Raw genomic sequence first — 21,233 nt, forward strand, 5'->3', positions numbered from 1 at the left:
ACTATACTCTCCTCGTCAGTCTTTCACCCTCCATCCTCTCCACATGGCCAAACCACCTCAGTGTATTCCTCCTAACGCTTCCTATCACATCCACCTCCACACCACAACGCTCCTTTATATCATCATTTGTCAGCCTGTCTCTCCATGTGACTCCACAGGCTCCTCTTAAATAACTCATTTCCACTGCTCTCACTCTTGACTTGTGTCTTTCCAGCAACGTCCAAGCTTCACTTCCATACGTTAAAGTTGGTATCACAATACTGTCATGTAGTAACCTTTTCACTTCCATGCTCACTTCCCTGCTTATCACTGCTTTCAAAGAACCAGCAACCTTTCTTCCATGCTGTACCCTTTCAAGTTCTTCACCTCCAAACCTCCATCCTTACTCATCACACTACCCAAGTACTTAAACGTACTCACATTTTCCAATTCCTCACCATCCAACCTCGCTGTACATTCACTGACTTCATCTTTCTCAAAGACCATCACTTTACTCTTCCCTACATTCACCTTTTAGATTCCGTTTCTTACACACTCTCCCAAACTCATCCACCAAGCCTTGCAGCTCTCCTTCGTCTTCACTCAACAACACAGTATCATCTGCAAACAACAGTACGGGGAGTTTCCAAACACTACCCTCTCTCACCAGGGCCACTACAACATCCACTACCCTACCTTGTACCTCTTTTCTTACCCCATCCATGTACAGATTGAACAACCATGGAGACATGACACATCCCTGTTTCAACCCGACCTTCAAAGAGAAAAATTCGCTCAGCTCACCATCCACCCACTCACTGCAGCCTTAGCACCATCATACATACTCTTCACAGCATTCAGCAACTTCCCATCTACTCCATATATTCTTAATACTTTCCACAATCCTTGTCTATCCACCCTATCATATGCTTTCTCCAAATCCATGAAAGCCGCATATAACTTCTTTCCCTTCTCTAGAAACTTTTCCACTAAAGATCTAAGAATGAATATCTGATCTACACAACCTCTTCCCTTCCTAAAGCCTCCCTGTTCTTCTCCAACTAATTCCTCTGTTCTTTCTCTAGCTCTGTCAATAAGTATCCTACCATACATTTTTCCTATTACACTAAGAAGACAAAAGCCCCTATGATTACCACACACTTCTTTTCCCCTTTTCCTACTACTTGTGCAAAATTTCATTTGCAATTGAGATATGTATTTTATTTGTTGAATGAATACAGGGCATGACAATAAATAACGGGAAATGAATCACACTGCAAACAAGTACACACATAAACAAGTTAAATAACATAGGACCTAAATACATGTAGTTACAACCCCATCCGTTTCAAAGGTTAGCTCCTATTCGGAAATCTCAAGTTCCAATTCGGAAATCTTACGTACCGCACAACTATATAACTCACCAGTGTGTCTGAAAATTATATAAACCTTCTTGATTATTTGAACTAATTTGTCATTATCTTTTCTATATTAAACGTCGTACTGTATTCACTTTTCATTCATTCATCATCTAACCCAGTGTTGCCCCATGAGGAGCTCTCTGTTATATCAAGTTGGCATCAGTAACGGACAAGATAATATGACGGTATCAGAGCAGCGTCACACTGATGGTGGAACTGGATGTATTCTGAGGTAGACAGTCAGATCGAGTAAGTCAGGGAAATAACAGTAGGACTTAGTAGTAATTATAGCCCAGGTCATCTGAAACGTGAACATAGTGGGCTAAAGAACGAAGCTGGCTATCTTCTGCAACCCACCATCCTTCTTTCGAGGGATAGGGAGGGAGATGAGGGACGTTTGTATGGCCAGGAAGTAGAACCGAAGGGTTATATCAGAGTCACAGCGAGAAGGAGTCCCTCTCCAGTATCAAGCCAGGACAAAATTTGGAGTAAGATCTCATCGCTTCACTAGGGTACGTTCTGGGTGTCTGACGTGGTGTAGGTGGCAGAAAAAAGTGCCAAGAATGGAATGCCAGACAGGGCTTTCCTATTCCAGCCTTGACTTCTACCTATACGATCAGACAATTTGATTATGCCAGAATCCGAGCTCCGTGTGACATGATCCATACTCATTGAAGATTCGAAATACATTGCATCAGTCAAGAGTCTATGAAATACAGCAAAACAAATAGCTGAGAAAGATGTGTTACGAAGCCCTTACAGCCACCGAGAGGGCAATCCGTTTTCAAAGAGCCTATGTGTTTGTTGTAGCGTCATTTGTCCCTCTGAGGATTATAATATATAGCCCCCTTTGTTGCAGGTGATTGGGATAGAATAACTGGTGTATCATTTCACTGGAATTATACAATCTCTCTCTCTCTCTCTCTCTCTCTCTCTCTCTCTCTCTCTCTCTCTCTCTCTCTTCCCGCGTGTGCAGTCCATACGGCATTAATCATCTTTGCAGAGAGGTATTGAATTGTCGACCTTAATTAAGCCTTTCATGACCTCCATCTAGTGAGCTCTGTCAAACTGAATGAAATCGTCTGCATGTAGCGGATGTAGCAAAAACTGACCCAGACACTATGTAAACACACTGAAGGGATTAATCTACTCAGTTTGGTAACGCAATTATTTTTTTTTCTTTACCACCACCAGACACATCACTCGTCTTAGCAAACTACTCTCTCAGTGGTGAATAGGTTGACGAAAAGCATATCTAATCCTTCAAGTTTATAATGTCTCTCCTGGGCTTAAGAAACTGGCTTAGAGTGAGCAAGAATAACATGAAAAAGAAGTCCTCTGATTGAAGTGGTTAATGAATGACAGATCGAAACATTCCTGATGAGAAAGCCACTCCTAAGCTAAATAAAACAGTATGTAGATAGCAAGAGTGCAATAAAGATACGTTATTGGTCCGAAGGATTAACCGTATATACGAGACCACTTTTAGCTGAGTAAGATCAACATGTCATAGCAAAGACAAAATGAATAAAGTTTCTCTCGTTGTCACATGAGGGATATTGACGTCGTCTGTTTCAGGGGTTAACTGCTACTTAAAACCTATCCTAATTGGACTCCACCTACGAAAAAAAAATCAATAAATAAATACCCAGAACCTCTTTTAATGAAATGCTGTAAAATGACCTTTGTTTTTCAAATATATGGGAAATAATGTTAAGATACAAAACTCTATTCATTACCTTTAAAATACAAGTACGGGAAAATTTCTCCCTTTGTATATCACTTCAGGTTTAGGGATAAGAATGATATGAAATGCAGGAAAAGAAGAAATCTCTCTCTCTCTCTCTCTCTCTCTCTCTCTCACACACACACACACACACACACACACACACACACACACACACACACACACACACACAGAGGATAGGAGCGAGACATTAAAAATCAATATTGACAAGAAGTATAGTGTTTTATCCTTGCATATACATATCAGTATCAACCTAACAGATAATTCCATTGCTCCCCCTACCACACGTTAACCACGACCAGGACCGTCTATCGCTACCACCATTACTACCACCATCAAAATCTTTACCACCACCATCACCACCACCCTGCCAACCCCCTGCCAACACTACCATTACCAACCTTCAGCATTATCAGTACTACCAACATTACCAACGTTGCCACCAGCACTTACAACACGACCAACCTTAGCCAATACTTTCAACGCTTCCGACACTGCCAACACTACCAGTACTGCCAACACAACCAGTACTGCCAGCACTACCAATCCTAGAAATACTACAAACACTGCCACCACTAGCAGTCCTATCAATACCAAAGAAACTATCAACACTGCCACCACTACTGAAGACAATAGCCCTACCAACATTTCGTAAACTGCCAACACTATAAACACTGCCAAAAACCACCAGTATGTCCAGCACCATGAACAGTATCAACAGTACAACAGTACCAACACTACAATCTTAAAAGTAGTACCAACAGTTCCTAACTTTACTTAAAGCTGCCCTTCCGCTGCAGAAGTCGACGGCTTCTATATTCAGTAGTATTGCCTTTAGAGCTAACTTGTGTGATTGTGCAGACCAGTTCTGGGACCGCGAACTTTGCCACACAGTCGGTATGCCAAGTCCGGGTTTGCTGGCAGAACTCTGTTTTGGTTGTGCCTCCATTGTCTCCGCTCTTCTCTGGCCAGGTTTCGAGCTTCCTCGAAATGAATGGTTCCTTCGCCGCAGAGGGCTTGCCATTATATTCTGCCCGAGGCATTGATTTCAAGATCTTTTGGTATGATGTATTTCTTCAGTGTTGTCCTTATTTCATCTTTATATCTCTTCTTCAGTCCCCCTGGGTTGCGGCATACTGCAGGGAGTTGGCCATACAGAAATTGGCAGAGAAGGCAGTGCTCAGGCATGTCCATCTCAGCTGCTTTTTAGCCAGCATGGTTTCTATGGTGGTTGATTTTGCCGCCCACCGGAGAATTTTTTGAGTGAAGAACTTTTTCCTCCCATGTGAGTCTTAGGATGGGCAATAAGCATTGGATGTGAAACGACTCTAGCTGTTTGATGTGATACTGGTTAAAAGTCTAGGATTCAGCACCGTACAAGAGGATGGTGAAGCATACAGCGGTATATACTGATACTTTCGTCTCGATTCTCAAGTTGGTGTTTTCAAAGACTCGGGATCTGAGACGTCCAAGGGAGGCAGAAGCTTGGTTGATACGTGCAAGGACTTCTGCATCAATGTAATGTTTATTTGTGAGCACACTCCGAAGGTAGTTATAACTGTCCACCTGTTTTACATTTTCATCGTTTATCTGAAATGGAGAAGGCGCTGCTGGGTTGTTTTTTTCCGAGATACCATTTCCGTTTTATTGACATTAATTCGGAGTCCCACTGCATGATATATGCTGGAGACGATGGTGGGATTCTGGTGTAAGGCTTCTAGGCTATGTGCAAGAACAGCACAGTCATCATCATTGTAGCTCTAGGAAATGAGCTATTAATTTCGGTCTTTGATTGTGTTTGAAGACGTCTGAGATTAAATAAGTTACCGTCTAGAAGGAACTGGATTTTCATTTCATCATCAGGGTTCATTATTTTCCTGGTGATTTAGAAAGGTAACGCAGTGAGATAGATACTGAAAATGACAGGAGCCAGGACACATCCTTGCTCTGCATCCACGTCCACTCTGAAGAGTTTAGAAATTCCCACCTATGGACACACGAGCATTCATGTTGTCATGCAGGCTCTTCAGGATGGTAAGAAATTTGTCTGAAACCCAAAATTTTGAATGAGCATTCCATAAAAGTTCTCTGTTGGCAGTGTCAAATGCTTTCTTGCAAGATCGATGAATGCGGTATGTAAGTCACGGTTTGCTCATGACATTTCTCTAGTATCTGTCAGACAACAATGATCATACTACAGGTACTTTTTCCTTCTGAATTCCTCATTGTGCTTCAGGAAATGTTGACTCGGTGAGATGTTTTGTCGGTCTGGATAACATAATATTGGTTAGTACTTTGCTAGCATTAATAAGAAGGGAGATATCTCTGCTGTTGTCCCAGTTTGGGTGGGCCCCTTTTTTCTTGTACATGGTTACAATATCAGAAGTAAGCCATTCAGGTGGAATTCGTTCTTGGTTCCAGATAGTATGAGATCATGGAGGCGTTGATGGAGTAACGAACCACTTACTTTGACTAGTTCTGATGGGATGCCGTCAGGGTCAGGGCTTTTGTTATTATTTAAAGATCGGATGGTCTGAACAGTTTCTGCAAGTGTAGGTGGAATATCGAGATCTGCTGCTTGAGGAGCATTTGAGATGTTATCAGGGATGTTGTGCTCCTCCAGGTTTCTTCGATCCAGTAAAATATTGAAGTTTTGCTCCCATCTTTATAGGATTGCTTGCTTGTCTCTCACGAGCTCTCCTTCAGCTGATCGTATAAGGGTAATGTTGTGCTTGATTGGCCCACAGACGGTTTTTATGGACATACAGAAGCCACGTTGGTCATAAGTATGAGTCAGTTATTGCAACTCTTTTGTTTGCTCAAGCCACCATTTTTTCTCCATATCATGCAGTTTTCTCTGGGATTCACTTCTAAGATTCTGGAATTCAGTTTTAGGTTTAAGGAGCTAAGACGACCCAATCAATTGTTATGTGCTCCATTCTTCACTGGAAAAAATCATGTATGTCCTCAGCTTTTTCATGAAACCAGTTATGGCAGTGAGTGGAGAAGCCAAGGGTTTCTTCTGCAGCGCTATGAAGCGGTATCTTAATGTTCAGCCACTCTGTGTCTAGGTTTGTTGCATTGTTATTTGGGTCAAAAGATGGGCAATGAGAGAGATTGTAATAGTGATGCGGAAGGTGTTACAAGACGCTACATCCTTTAAAATACTGCAGTTTAGTTTCTTGGAGGATGTCTATGGCTTATTTGTGGACATATAACTAGTTACAGTTTGGGTAGTGTAAGGTTATGGTCTCTTGTCTACTAAACACATCTCATAGCTCGGGTAATAAGATATCGCGGCCTTACAATGACATAGTCAATTATGTGGCAATGTCTAGATCGTGGGTGCCTCCATGTGGTCTTGTATTTTTTCTTAAGTTGAAAAATGGTGTTGGTGATGACCAGGCTGTGTTCTGAGAGTAAGGAATGCAATCTAAGGCCATTGTTGTTCATGTAACAAGCACCATGGCAACCTATAATGCCTTGCCAAAGGTAATTATCTTTTTCTGCTCTGGCATTAGAATCTCTATGCAGGATGAGTTTCTCATTATGTGGTACTCAGCCAATGGTAGCATGCAGAGAGGCATAAAAGGAACCTTTGACAGTGTCCCCAGAGCCAAGCGTTGGGGTATAGGCACTGATGAGTGTTGTCTATTGGCCTATAGAGAGTGGTATGCACGAGGACATCAGCCTCTCTGATATACCCACAAGTGATTCTTGTATCTTCTGTGGTAGGCTGCTTTGGACTGCAAATCCAATACCATGGTTTCTTCGTACATTGTCTGGGTACCCCCTCCAGAATTATAATATAATCTTCTGTATCTGTTAGGTTGCCCTCTCCTGAAAGGTGAGTCTCAGACAAGGCAGCAATGTCGATTTTATATATTTCAGTTCATGGGCAGTAAGGGCAGGCATACGGAGTTCTAGTGTGTCTTGGTCAAGCTCAAGCAAGATTCATATATTCCACATAGCAGGAGTATAACTCTACCAACCCTACCAGTACTACAAACACTGTCACGGCCACCAGTATTACCAGTCCCTGACAACACCACAAATGCCACCAGCGCTACCAACATTACCATCATTATCATTACTCTCCACATTGCCACATTACCAACTCTCTGAACGTCTATCAAAGTTACCAATCCCCGACAGCACTACCAACTCTGCTAACCCTGCCAATGCCTATCAAGACTACCAAAACTATTAACACTAAAAATCCTTGCAAACACTACTGTACAAGCCATTGTCAATACTACAAACCCTCGTCCCCGCTGCTAACACTACGAACACTACCACTTTTACAAACATTAGACAACACTACCAACTCCACAGACATTACCATCATTACCCATCCCCGACCAACACTAACAACACTAGCTACTCTACAAACACTACCAGAACCCCTACCAACACCAACACTACGTACAAGTACTACCAACATTACCAACCCCTCCCGAAACTGCCAACACTATCAACGCTACAAACTCTACGAACCCATGAGTACACTTTAGATCCACAGCCAAGCCTACTATCATCCACTCACTTGATGCAGTGTTGACTATTTTTTCCTAAGGCGGCTCTACACTGAGTGACAAGCATAATTGTTTCTTGCAACCCAAGAGACCATTTACAACGCTGGTTGGTAATCATTAAGCCAAATAACAAGGTGATGTGGAGCCTGTTATGGTGTCCCTATTAACGTGGTGAAGAGACGCAAATGAGGCATCCATCCAGGAACAATACCTCCAAACTCCTTCCCTCCAACCCCCCCCCCCTCGCTGTTTGCGAAGAGTTGTACATTGCAAGGAAATATCGGTTCACTGCCCTGTATGGCCCCTCAGTGACGATTTTTGCTTGCGGTTAATGGGTCTGCACGGCCAGATAGTCCGGTGTTACTCTACCATTGTTACCAACACCTGAAACACTAAAAAGAACTACGAATATTACGAGACCCAGCCAACCCTTTCACCACTGCCGTCACTGCTGACACTATCATCCCTGTACATCTTTTCAGCACTTCCATCACTGCCAGCCCTACCAACACTACAAATGCTACCAAACCAACGAACACTATAAGCCCTTGTCAACACTACCAGTGCTACGAAGCCTCTCCAAAACTGCCAACACTACCAGCATTGCTAATGCTACGAACCTTGCCAACACTGCCAACACCGCTTACGAGTGCCAACAGTACCAACACTGGCGGCACTACCAACACTATAAATCCCTTCCAACAATACCAGCACTGCCAATACTGCCAACAATACCAACACTAACTCTGCCAACGCCAACACTATATATCTCTGTCAACACTGCCAACACTACCTGTGTACACGTTAGAGCAATTAAGTTCTCACAGTGTCTAATAACTGAAGGAGAAGCAGGAGGTGGAGAGGGAGAGGAGGGAGGAAGAGAGGAGGAGAGGAGGAGGAGGAGGAAGTGGTGGAGAAGGTGAAGGAAGACGAGGAGATAGAGAAAGAGAAAGGAAGAGAGAAGGAGGAGGAATAGGAGGAGGGAAGGAATAAGAGAGAAGGGAGAGGAAGCAATACGAGAGGAAGAAGACGAGAGGAAGGAGAAGAAGGAGAAAGGAGAGGAAGGAACAGAAGAGGAAGAAGAAAAAAAGAGGAAGAGGAGGGACTGAGAAAAGAGGGAGCAATCAAGGAACAAGAGGAGGAGAAGAAGGAAGGAAGAGAGGAAGGAATGGAAGAGCACGAGGAGGAGGAGGAGGAAGAAAGTAAGGAAGATGAGAATAAGGAGGAAGAGGAGTAGGGAGTAGAGGTTGGGGGCGGCAACGGAAAGGACAGTATGAGGGAGAAGGTCCAGAGAAATGAGCAAGAGAGACTAAGGAAAACAGTGATGAGGAGGAAGATGAATAGAAGGTGGTGAAGGAAGGGGAGAAGGGGGAAGGAAAAGCGAAGGAGAGGAGTGGGAAGGAAAATGGAGGAGGAGGAGGAAGGAGAGTGAGATGAGGAAGAAGATAAAGAGTGAGTAGGAGAACAGGAGAAAATAGAAAATTATAGGAGTTTTACAAATTTTCTCAGTAAGATGTACTCTGAAACTGCATTAGTGCCAAAATGAATATTGTTTAATCTTTCGTCCATCAGTCTCTCCCATTTTCTCCACGAGGCTTTAATTTCTCTCTCTCTCTCTCTCTCTCTCTCTCTCTCTCTCTCTCTCTCTCTCTCTCTCTCTCTCTCTTGTTCCATTTCCTTGACCTAAGCTTCTATTTTCGTCCTTCCTAATATAGCCTAGTTACACACATCCACTTACCTGCCTAATACACACCTACACTACTCACCTGCAAGCTTGCATTAAATTACACACCCACACGCCAGGCTTGTATGTACCACCACGTACTTGCAAGCCTGTATGCAACACCCACGCGTCTGCCTTGTACATATCCACACACCTGTATTACACATCCACACACCTGCCTTATATACACCTACACATCTGTATTACACATCCACATACTGCCTTCTTCCTTCTAAAGTATTTACTGAACTCATACCTGGTGAGCTGAAGAGGTCCTTTACTATACTCTCTTCACTTTACGTTGGCCTAAATTTGCCATCCCTCCATCTTGAATGCTGAGTTATAGCAATAGATTAGCACTAGAATATGATGCTATTCAGTAAGAAGTGCTACAGATGGGATGTAGAGCCACAGTGATGTCTTTTCCTGACACTGAACAACGTAAAACATGTTTCAAAAGGATGAAAATCTGGACCAAATAAAAGTGACTGGGTTATGGTTTATTTTTGCATAAAGGAAGTTGATGTTTCCTTGTATTTTATTAATGCAGCCTACCCCCATTTTGCACTGTACACAAGTGGGTTTTAACGCTTTCTTGATCGCGAGAACTTGTGTTGACTTCCAGGCATCAACAGACGATTTTATTCAGCTGAGAGTGAGCACAGGAGCCTAATGTCCGTATGCTGGTCGGTTAAGTGGGCTCCCTAACACCTCTTCTTTAGCAATTTATTTCTGTATTAATACCAATTTGCATGTTATTTATGCTGAGTATAACGGCAGTGAATGACTTGAATAACAGAAGAGGATAGCAGGGAATTATAAGCAAACCAAATTGCTTAGGAAGAGGTGCTAGGGAGCTTTCTTAACCTAGGGGAAGACTGGTCTTACAGTGTTAATACAGTCATCATTAGCCACGTCATCGTTAGGGCAAAGGTGATAATCTCTTTTATCTAACGCTAGGTGACCTTACTCAGCTCAGCATCAGTCATTGAGGGATGAAAATGTTAATTCCGATAACATTATCCATCACATGATTGAGAGAAGTCTAGTATTCTTTTCCAGTTAACGCCATAAATAAATAAAAATAAGTAAATAGACAGACAGACAGACAGATAAATAGATAGATAGTTAGATAGATACTTTAAATTCAGCTTAGAGTGAGTCATAGGAGCCAATCGGTGTTAACAGTACGATCATCACTTCTATAATCTCCCCCAACCCACCTGAGTGTCTTTTGCAGCCTCGTCCTACCCCTTATCCCCAAGTGGTATCCAATCCTCTTACATAGTCTATAAACTCAGCATTCTCGCCATCACTTTTCCATATTCCCACCGATACCTTTTCGAACATTTTCAGTTTGGCCACCTCTTTTTAAACCATCCACTCACTTGATTTAGCTGTATCTTCAGATGGATTCTACAAAGACTGACAAGCCAAGTAATGACATGCAGTTCAAGAAATTGTATATTCTCTCTCTCATTATTTGGGTATGTAAGGTCCAACTTCAGGTCTCTTTACTAGTTTATGCAGACCATCGGTACCACTTGACGTTGGCTTGAGACACACACACACACACACACACAACCGAAAACAACACATCCTTCGAGTCTGTCAGCAGGTGTGATTAATTGCGCCTCATTTCCTCATCTCGTCAAAAAGCCTGACAAAGAACCGAGAAAACATTTGATTTTTACAGAATTCCTTCGTCTGCAGGCAAGATTTAATTAGAGAAAATTTAAAGAGAAAATATAATTACAGCCTGTGAAATTTCGGGAGAAATGAAGCGCCCTAGAATATTTACGAATTCTTTATCAATTCAGAACAATGGTATTTTTCATCATGTGATTTGTATGTGCAGAAGATTTAATTCCCCTTCTGAGAGGCTTTACGTATGGAGGGATTTAAAAATAGGCTTCATTAACCCTTTCACCTTTATGATGTCCAAAGTTGAGCAAAAAACTGGTGGAAGAAAAAATGAAGTTAAAAATGCGCCCGCCCCCACCCTGTGTGTGTGTGTGTGTGTGTGTGTGTGTGTGTGTGTGTGTGTGTGTGTGTGTGTGTGTGTGTGTGTGTGTGTGTGTGTGTGATCAATATATCTCAAAAGATTTTTTCCGATCTTAAGAAGTCTTCGTAGAACGGTTGACGGTCAGCCAAGGGACTGACTTAATGTGTTTCAGAACAATAGGTTACAGGTCAAGGACACAGTGCTAGGTAGAAGCCTGACCTAGCAAGGGCAACGTATACATTTTTGATAAAATTTATACCAAAACTGGAGGAATGGTTGTGAGTAAGAGAAAATGAAAGATTTTGATTCTGAGGACAATGAATCAAAGTTCAAGATCACAGGACATAGACAAATTTCGACATGTGTGTGTATATATGAGTGAATGTCGTCAAAATGATTTTTAATCTGATTCAGACCAGACTTGTAGGAAGGGTTGAAGGTGAGTAAAGTGGTTGATCTATTGCTTTTTAGTCCAAAAGGTCAAATTTGAAGACAACATGGCAAGGTCAAATGCAAAAATTTTAATTTGATTTAGACCAAAAACGGTAAAAGGCTTCAGGGCGACGCAAGGATGAAGGGATTCGATTTTCAAAACAGCGGAAGGTCAAGGACGCTAGAAATGGTGAAATGTCAGCTCAAAGAAAAAAGCAGTATCATCTAATGTAGATCAAAGATTGTGGAAGCAATAAGGATCAGGTAAGGATGAAGTAATTAGGTTTTCAGAGTTTGTTGAGGTCATGATCATAGGGCAAAGTCAACTGTTCAGCCCTTAGGCCATTTGTTGGTGCGGGCGTTGCGTTCTGAGTGTGTCTCATTGATGTTTTTACCTGCGGCGAAGTCGACAGGTCTGTAACGTAATGCTTGATGTTTAAAGTTGGTCAGCCTTGAAATTTTGAGTTCATATTACATGTCAGCTGTTGCATGAGTTGATGCATCAGCTGAATATTTAGGAATTTTCAAGTCTGGGTTTGTGGAGGCATTTTAATAAAACAATTTTACCTATTCTGTGAGTTTCAAAGAGAGACTTAAAAACTGGCTGCAATACTTTCGTCGTTGGTCTGTAAAGGTAGTATCTTGTTACATTATTATTATTATTATTATTATTATTATTATTATTATTATTATTATTATTATTGTTATTATTAATGTTATTATTATTATCGTTATTATTATTATTGTTACCCCGAATGGTTATTTTTTTCCTGCAGGTAGAAGTAGCCTTTCTCCTACAGACGACTATCCTCCTTTAGAGGGCTAGGGATGGAGTTAGTGACATCAGCATTACCGGGCAAAGGAACTGTCCTTTTATATCGGTTCCACAGCGTGAAGGTCCCTGAAGGTAGCTAGAATAACCCAGTAATATAGAAGACGTGGTACTGAAGGAGTAAAATGTTGACATACAAGAATGGGGTCAGCTGTAAGTGTGTGTGATGCCTTGGTTGTCACGCAGTGCAGGTAATAATAAGCTTCACCACAAGAGCACGTCTTAAGTCAGTTAATACTCATCCTAAGTCGCATTATTTTAGTGTTCTTTTTCTTTAATGGGCCCACATAAAAAAAGAAAAAAAAATGGCTTGCATATTGTAGATATAGAGAAAACTGAAAAAGCTGAGTTTCCCTTTTCCCATATTACAGTATCTCTCTCTTGTGCGAGATAGCTTTAGTGTTACAATGCGGCTAACAGCAGACAACTTTGTTCTGTTTTATCTCTTCATTTTAGCTGAGTGACTATAGCAACCTGAGGGTGTTGATACTGTCACCTTTGACATGGTCCAGTGGTCGCTTGGGTTTCATTCTAGTTAACGACACACAAATTCATCCAGTTTAGTGTGAATCGTAGGCGCCTGAGAGAATTTCCAGCTTTATTTAACAAGTTCTGATATTAATGGACTTACAGGGAGGAGTGTTTTGTTGACAGGTCCTTCGCTAGTCCAACACATAGGTCAAGGTCAGTGCTGAGAGGAATTTATTAGGTGTTTTGAATCCACATTGCAGTGATTAGTTCACATGAAAGAATTGTAACTACATCGGGGCAAATTTGTTTACTGGAAAGTTACTAGAGTTTTGCCCGATCTGGACCCTCTTCAGGTATAACAAAAGACGGCACACACACACACACACACACACACACACACACACACACACACACACACACACACACACACACACACACACACCGTTCTCATTGTTTCCCGGCAAGACTGTCGTACACGTTTTTCATGACGATGCTTGTCTAAAATATCTCTGTGGATTTTTTTTTTTTTTTTTTGGGGGGGGCTTTGATGTCTTATAATAAAATTTAATCTGATTATAAGGCTTTTTCCTGTGGGGGAGAAAGAGATAGATAAAAAGATAGAAGCAAATACACAGATGAACACAGGGAGACAGTTGTAGATAACTAGCAAATTAGAAAGAATGTCAGAAATATAAAAGCAGGCAGATAGGCAAACTGAGAGAGAGAAAGGGAGTGTGAGTACGCATGTGTATGTTCATATGTTCAGATGTCTGTGCAGGTGTGCAGGTGCGTACGCTTGTACGTAAATGCGTGCATGAAATAATGACAAATGATTACAAATGTGTCAGAATGAAATCACATACTATAAAGGAAGATGTGTAAAGATGGTATGTGAAAATGTATTTTTTGACGCAGGATCATTTCTTAGGTCTTGTTTACGCGATCAGTGTCAAAGCCTGGTGTCCAAGTTTAGTAACTATATTGTGTTTCGGCAGAGATCGTGTAGCAGATACGTGTTGCCGTCTGCACTATCACTACATTAACCCTTTCACAACATCGCTGTCCTGCTTCCAAAACTTGATCCAACGCTGATCATGTAAAGGAGCCCTTAGAGCGTATACCTGTCCACAGCCGCTCCCTAGCACGTTAGGTGGTTCACTCACATAGACTTTAGCGAAGCCTCATAATACGGGTCTGATGGTTCTGCACCTTTGGAAATGTTCACTGTATTCGTGTTACCTCCAAACGATTTTCTCTGCTATGTGAACGTCTTCCAACTGCAAATATAATAGTCTGGTGTAAGCATGGACAAAGGAAAAAAAAAACATATACCTTCGTTAAGTTATACGTAGCTTCGAAGGAAACTAGACAGAAATGAAAAGAAAGTGGAAAACAAGAGTTATAAGCAAGTGAACAGATTAAGAGAGAGAGAGAATGGGGAATGAAACTGAATAGGAGAGCTTGTGAGAGTGAGGTTGTTGAGTGGAGATGGAAAGGGAGGTTGAAAACGAGGTGGAGATACGATAAGAGGAATGGAGAGCGAGATACTGTTCAGGAAAGCGTATAAGAGTGAGGTGGCTAAAAGTACAAGAGGACCAAGAAAGAGGTGGAGAGTTGGACCGAGAAAGATGTGGAGAGTTAAGGCGAGACGATGTGTGTGGGGAGGAAGGGTGGGTGAAACGCCTTGTGAAGACAGGCATCGTAGGCATACTGAAGCGTGACCTATGTATCAATAAAAAAAACACACTCAAGATCAAAAAGAAAAAGAAAGCAGACAGGCGCCCCTTTAATGTACAGAAGTGAAAAGAATGAGGGAAAATGTCTGAGTTAAAAAAAAATATATATCATGTCACTGAAACAGAAATGTTGTGAGCACACGGGAAAACATATAGACTGCAAGAGAAGAAGAATGTTCAAAAGAGCAGAATGAGTTAGAGACATTGCGTGTGTGTGTGTGTGTGTGTGTGTGTGTGTGTGTGTGTGTGTGTGTGTGTGTGTGTGTCTAGTTGCCCACTTTACGTGCATGTGCATGCGTACTTGTCCACGTGTGTGGCGGCAGGACTTTCCGGTTTAAAAAGAACTTTCACACACACACACACACACACACACACACACACACACACACACACACACACACACATACCAGGCGTCACTGGTGAGGCTTCACTCGGTGGGTATGGCAAATGGAGGAAAACACTAAGTGAAGCAGAATAAGAGTAAGAATAAGAAAAACAATAAGAAGAAAAAGAAAGGAAGAGGATGGTGTCTGATTACAGCTTGCCGATTACGCGAGGATTATTAAAGCCGACAGTAACATCCTTTAGTTTCCAATGTTTCCCTGTAACACCACCTGCAGATGTCGATTTATACAAAGGTCCTTAATTGTACCTCTTGGTGATCAGGGACATGGAGGAAAAAAAGATGTCCATGAGTCTGACCCATTGCGGGCTGTCTGTGTTAACCAGGTACAAGCGGCTTCCAAATGGAAAGTGTAATTAACAGCCTGGAACAAGTGTGGAATGAAGGACCTGGATAATCTGGAGGAATGTTTTGGTGCTTTTCTTAGCGTCTTCTTGTTTTCAGATTCAAAAGTACTCCACTGAATGAGATACTGAGCACCAGATCTCACCGAAGGATACTTGGTTGATGTCATGAAAGACATCCGAACTTTGACTTCAAAGGGCTCCAGTAAAATTATGTTCTCTAAATAAGAGCAACCCATTAGTCTCTTAATGATGACTTTGCAAGTGTAAAACTGTATCAGTCAAGTGTCATGGCGGTATGGAAATGAAACAGTTACAAAGTACTAGATGTAGGTGTGATGTGGTGTGTAGCAGTGTGATTCTGTGTGAGATAGTGTGGTGTGATATGGTTTGTTGTGTCAGGCGAGGCTTCACTAAAGAATTCAATGCCTTCGGGAATGATGGACTTAGCGTCCGAACATCTTTAATGAATGACATACAGACAGATCTGTATTTATTTTTTTGATGCTCCGACATCTAAAAAATAAAATATTGCACAGCTAACAAACCTCATCTTGCATGTGTGGCAGCAACTCTCAGTCACCTGAGAATTTCCCCCGTCAGAGTGGCTACGAAGCTGCTGCTGCCTGATACAATCCCACACGCCTTCATATCCTCTGGCGTCGATGAAAAATGTATTCTGGATCGACACCCTTGAAGAGGAAAGGCCAGCCACCATTCCCACCCCTCTCTCTCTCTCTCTCTCTCTCTCTCTCTCTCTCTCTCTCTCTCTCTTCGTGTGTGTGTGTGTGTGTGTGTGTGTGTGTGTGTGTGTGTGTGTGTGTGTGTGCATGTGCGAGCGCACGTAGAAACCATCTGCTCCTGCTGGTAGAGGTTGGTGGATAGGTGAAAGAAATATTTGTCCCTGGTGAATAGGGAAGTAGTGGAGATAGGCCCATGAAGAGAAAATAGGTCCATCAGTGAGAAAGGTAAATTATCTCATGTGAAAAAAGGTCCATGGGAAATAAATAAATTCTCGATGTGGGAAGAAAGTTCATGGGGAAATAATTAGGTCCCTTTTGTAGCGTGAAACTAGGTCCATTGCTAATAGATAAGTCCCAGCACTACAGGAAATAATGGTCCGTAGAGGAATATGTTAGTCCATTCCACAGGGGAGGAAAGAGGTTCGTGGGTCAATAGGAAAGCCCCATGCGGAGGAAAATCTGTTCACGGTGGGAGTCGGTTCATGAGGGAAAAATGGGTCTACTGGCGAATAAATTCCTGGAAGAATGGGACAGGTGGGAAAATGGGTTCACTGGTTAAACACCGGTCCACGAGAGAAAGCGAGAGAGAAAAAAGAAGGTTCGTGTAAGAAATATGTGTCTCCCCAGGACGAGGGAGTAGTTTCATAGGGAGCGGGTATATGAAGAAAGTAGGTTTATGAAGGGAATGTCCATAGGAAAAATAGATCCATAGAGTAAAATAGGATTATCTTTATCTATAATCGGACGCCTCAATCCCGTTAGGGGTGGCCACAAACAAAACGCCTCCATGCGATCTTGCTTGTCGTTAGAGTTAGCTGTTTTACGGGGAGAGGGGCAAACTCTCCGCCAACCCACTTGTTGACACGTAGGAAAAGAAGTCCATAGGAGAAAATATTTGGTGTGTTCCCTCTGGAGGGTGTAGCCAGAGCTGGACTTACTTTGCCGGTTAATCCTAAATGCCGTGAACGATCATAGACTTTGTGGCTAACTCAAGTCTTTTGCACTTGCCTCAGTCAAACACTATTTATCACTCAATATGTTTTATCTTCTGACTCAATCTCCTCACACAAATCACATTATCTTCCTTCTCACGAAAGCGCTGTTGTAAGAGATTATGTAGATAACAGTAAGAGCCACCCATTTGGCATTTTTAATCTTTTGATTATTTACTTTCCCTGTTTTGCTTGCTTTATTATCTAACATCATCACAATTATCCTGACTTTTTTCCCAGCAAAGGATGATGCGAGGCAGGGTCCAGAGGCAAGGAAAGTCCACCTTCACCCCTTCACCGTAATCGTCAATGTTATGATCTCTCTTCCTATCTATGGATCGGGTAAAAGAATCTCATGAAACAAAGAAGGAGAAAAAGTACGATGATGCGAGAACTATCATCATACTCAGTGAAATGAGCCACACAGTCATTCACACATTTTTCAAACCCTTGGAATTCTGCCTCCATCTCACAAGCCTAACCATCCTGTATCTTTTTTGTTTCTCCAAGTCCTTCTTTCACCAAAATATGTTTGTCTCTGTTAACTTAACCTTTGGTATTTAACAATCATATAATTTCGTATGACATAGCATATAGTCAGTTGTTGCCATTCGTGTTCTAGAGGGAGACTGGAACTTAGTAAAAAAATACATATATTGCCTGGTTTACCTTCAGTCTGGTGGCGTATTTTAAATTTCATTCTTACAGTACTCTAGGCTATCTAAATAACAAAATTATGCTGTGGATGTGTCTGTGTGTCTGTCCGTTTCTTTCACGGGAACGGGAATAGATATCGACCTAAATTTTTTGCATTAGATCAGGTAAGTCCAAGGAGTGTCAGAAAAATACCAGAACAAAAAATTTTTGGTTACCACGCCCGACGCAATGGTGCAAAGTTGTCCTAAATCTCGACGCAGGAAAATATGTGAAAATCATTTTTTCGACATTTTGGTCAGAATTGGTCATTATGGCCTCAATAACGGTACGGTAACAAAGATAATGGTTGCTTATTTGCAAACATTTTGTGACGGAAAGGCTATTAGTTAGTCCCGCAAATTTCTGCGGGCAAGCACTAGTTTTATTATAATCATAAAAGACATTCGGAACTAGAATTGCTGAATATAATCTTCAACTTTTCAGAATCAGTTACTCTCCTCAGCTGAATAAAATCATTTGGAGGTAGCAAGAATAAGTGATAAAAACACGTTATTGTACAGTATTGAAGGTATGATGGTTCTTGATGAGCAGAAAAGTATGAATTTAATAATACAGTAAGAAGTGTTGGCATCCCACTGAAATAGCTTCCTTTCTTTCTTTCTTTTTCTCGGTATCTTAATTTTTCGAGGGATTTGTGCTTGCTTGTCTCTGTGCCACTTAACCTCTTTGTTTCGGTTACGTACTAATAATCAATTTTTGTTACCACCAGGCAGTTTTCTTCAACTAATGAAAGGTTTGTCGTACTATAGGGGTTTGCCAATGCCAAATGTAGCCCTTCCAGTTCGAGAAGTCTATAAATTGCCAAATGGCAAGAATATGCGGAACCTTTAAACGGAAGGTACATTAATTTGCATAGTGAGCAAAGGAATAGGTGGGATGGATTACAGTGTTGGTGAGTGAAGGGGTTTGAGTGGGAGAGAATACCCGTTGAAAATGTTCGTTTATTAATGCTTGAATCCATTGGTTGCTAATTTCTCCATACCTTGCGTGACTGAACGTGTCGGGACGTAATGGAGTGAGCGTCAGGGATAATGAAATGGGTGGGAAAAGCTGGACTTTGGTTGGAGGATTGAGAGGGGTCATGAGAGTACAGCCTGTGAAAATGGATGTCATACAGTCAGTTTCTGGAGTGCAGTGAAGGCATATTTCAAAATTTTCACCAACAACAAACACAAAATAATCCCCACTTTGTTTTCATGTGCTTACTGTCTTGTGATTGGCAGTAATATATCATCGGATTCAGAGGGCTAGACTTTTTGTTTCTTCATATTCTTTAAAGTTACATGATTTTAGCAAAAGTACGTCAGCTTCGATTTTGTCAGTGTCTTCTTGAACAGATAATACAACGTTATGTGTTACAACTTTCAGATTGTCGCTGGTGATGGCGGGGTAGGCGTGATGGCAGAACGTGTGCTGGCAGATGGGATGCAACAAACGGAACAGTGGGTGTTGGCAGCAGCAGCAACAGCAGCAAACCACACTGACTGCCAGGCAGGACATTGTGCTGGCAGTGGTGGCAGTCAGGAGTATGGTGGTGGCAGGTATGATGGAGTACCAGACTACCCCAGTGACAACAACAGCATCCTACTATCAGCCTTCAACCTCACCACCCCTCCCGCTAGTATACTGCCTGCACCCAACCCAACCACCACCTCAGATCTCCTGCCACCGAGCCTGGGGTTTGACGACAATGCCAAGACGGACATCATCATCTACTGCGTGATGTTTGTAGTGGCAGCGACCGGGAACCTGACGGTGTTCATCACGCTCTGCCGCAACCGCCACCGCAAGTCCCGCGTCAACCTTATGATCATGCACTTGGCCGCAGCAGATCTCATGGTGACGCTAATTAACTTTCCACTGGAGGTCGGATGGCGGCTCACGACACAATGGCTTGCTGGGAACTTGGCCTGTAAACTCTTCCAGTTCCTACGAGCGTTTGGCCTCTACCTATCATCGCTGGTCCTGGTGTGCATCAGTCTGGACCGATACTTTGCTATTGTCCACCCGCTCAAGGTCAGTATGTTATATCTATCATGTACAATATGCCACAATATCATCCTGACACGGCGTCAGTGTGAAATGCAGGCCTAGCTGCACTTCCTACTTCATCTTAAATCCTGCCGATCAAATATTATTTTATAGCCGACTACCGCAGTCAAGGCGTTAAATGGAAATGAAAAACTGAATAGGTGAATATATAAAAATGGTATGAACGGATACTGAAAGGTTAACTAAAAAGCAATGTGAGAGTGTCTGTGGGCTAAACATGTGAGAAAGAAGACAGATGAGGGTGGTTGCTTTATAGTTTTAAGTCCATCAATTCGATGACCTATTTCTAAGATTAAATTATTTCCATCTCCAGATGATTTTATTCAGCTCTGGAGATCACATGTGTAGTGAACGAGTTAATGAAGGCTATATTAAACCTCTTCAGTTCAGGAAGTCCATCCTTAGCTGAGTAAAATCATGTAGAAATAGCAAGAATATAACAAGTGACGTACTAAGACTGGGTGGGGAAAATGGACAATTGAATATTTACGCTAGTTGATGGTATGTCAGTTTAGCGTCGATGGAGAAGATCTTGAAGAAGAGTGTGGAAAAAAGATGGATTAGGTGATACGGCTCTCTCTCTCTCTCTCTCTGCTCATTTATTGGTATAGTGGGAAACATAGGTTAATGCATCGACTAGTGTGGGTCGTATTCTAGGAGAAGATTGAGACTTGGCAAATATAGCTGAGATCTTTGAAATCGCACCCTTCTATCATGATCTTCATCATCGTCAGCCTTTGAGTGTCCACTGCAGGATCGGCCTATCCCTACCGAAGCAGGGACGATACAACCAATGTATCTCTACCCAGTGGCTTAGGCTGTCTGGTAGAGACTGTATGTAGGGTGAGAAGTGCTTGTGAGTGTGACTGTAATGTTGGAGTGGCTTTGGATGTGTGTGTAGTCTGTGAACCAAGTGTAATCGGCCCGCCTTAAGCCGACTGGGTGCAAGCATACTAGTAAGCGACACTGGTTCAACTACAGCACCCCTTATGTCCGCCAAAGCAGTAAGTGGGTCGGTTAACGCTTGCCAAAGTTTTTACAAATGCGGCGGGAGGCGAACCCGCGTCCACCAGCCTCCGAGACGCACACTGTACCACTGTA

The 21,233-nt window shown here is 42.2% G+C and overlaps 1 protein-coding gene across 1 annotated transcript in view; it reads left to right on the plus strand.

Moving 5' to 3' along the window:
• The window catches only part of LOC145405347 (adipokinetic hormone/corazonin-related peptide receptor variant I-like), a 126,506-nt gene that overhangs the window by 38,281 nt on the left and 66,992 nt on the right, over window positions 1-21,233 (plus strand). The window contains exon 2 of the mRNA XM_080276757.1: window positions 19,449-20,096. Coding sequence (XP_080132883.1) covers window positions 19,449-20,096 — 648 coding nt within the window. The remainder of the gene's footprint in view (window positions 1-19,448; window positions 20,097-21,233) is intronic.

Source organism: Coenobita brevimanus, chromosome 66, assembly GCF_032717465.1.
Source record: "Coenobita brevimanus isolate Jiangsu-jjx chromosome 66, ASM3271746v2, whole genome shotgun sequence".
Taxonomy (NCBI): domain Eukaryota; kingdom Metazoa; phylum Arthropoda; class Malacostraca; order Decapoda; family Coenobitidae; genus Coenobita; species Coenobita brevimanus.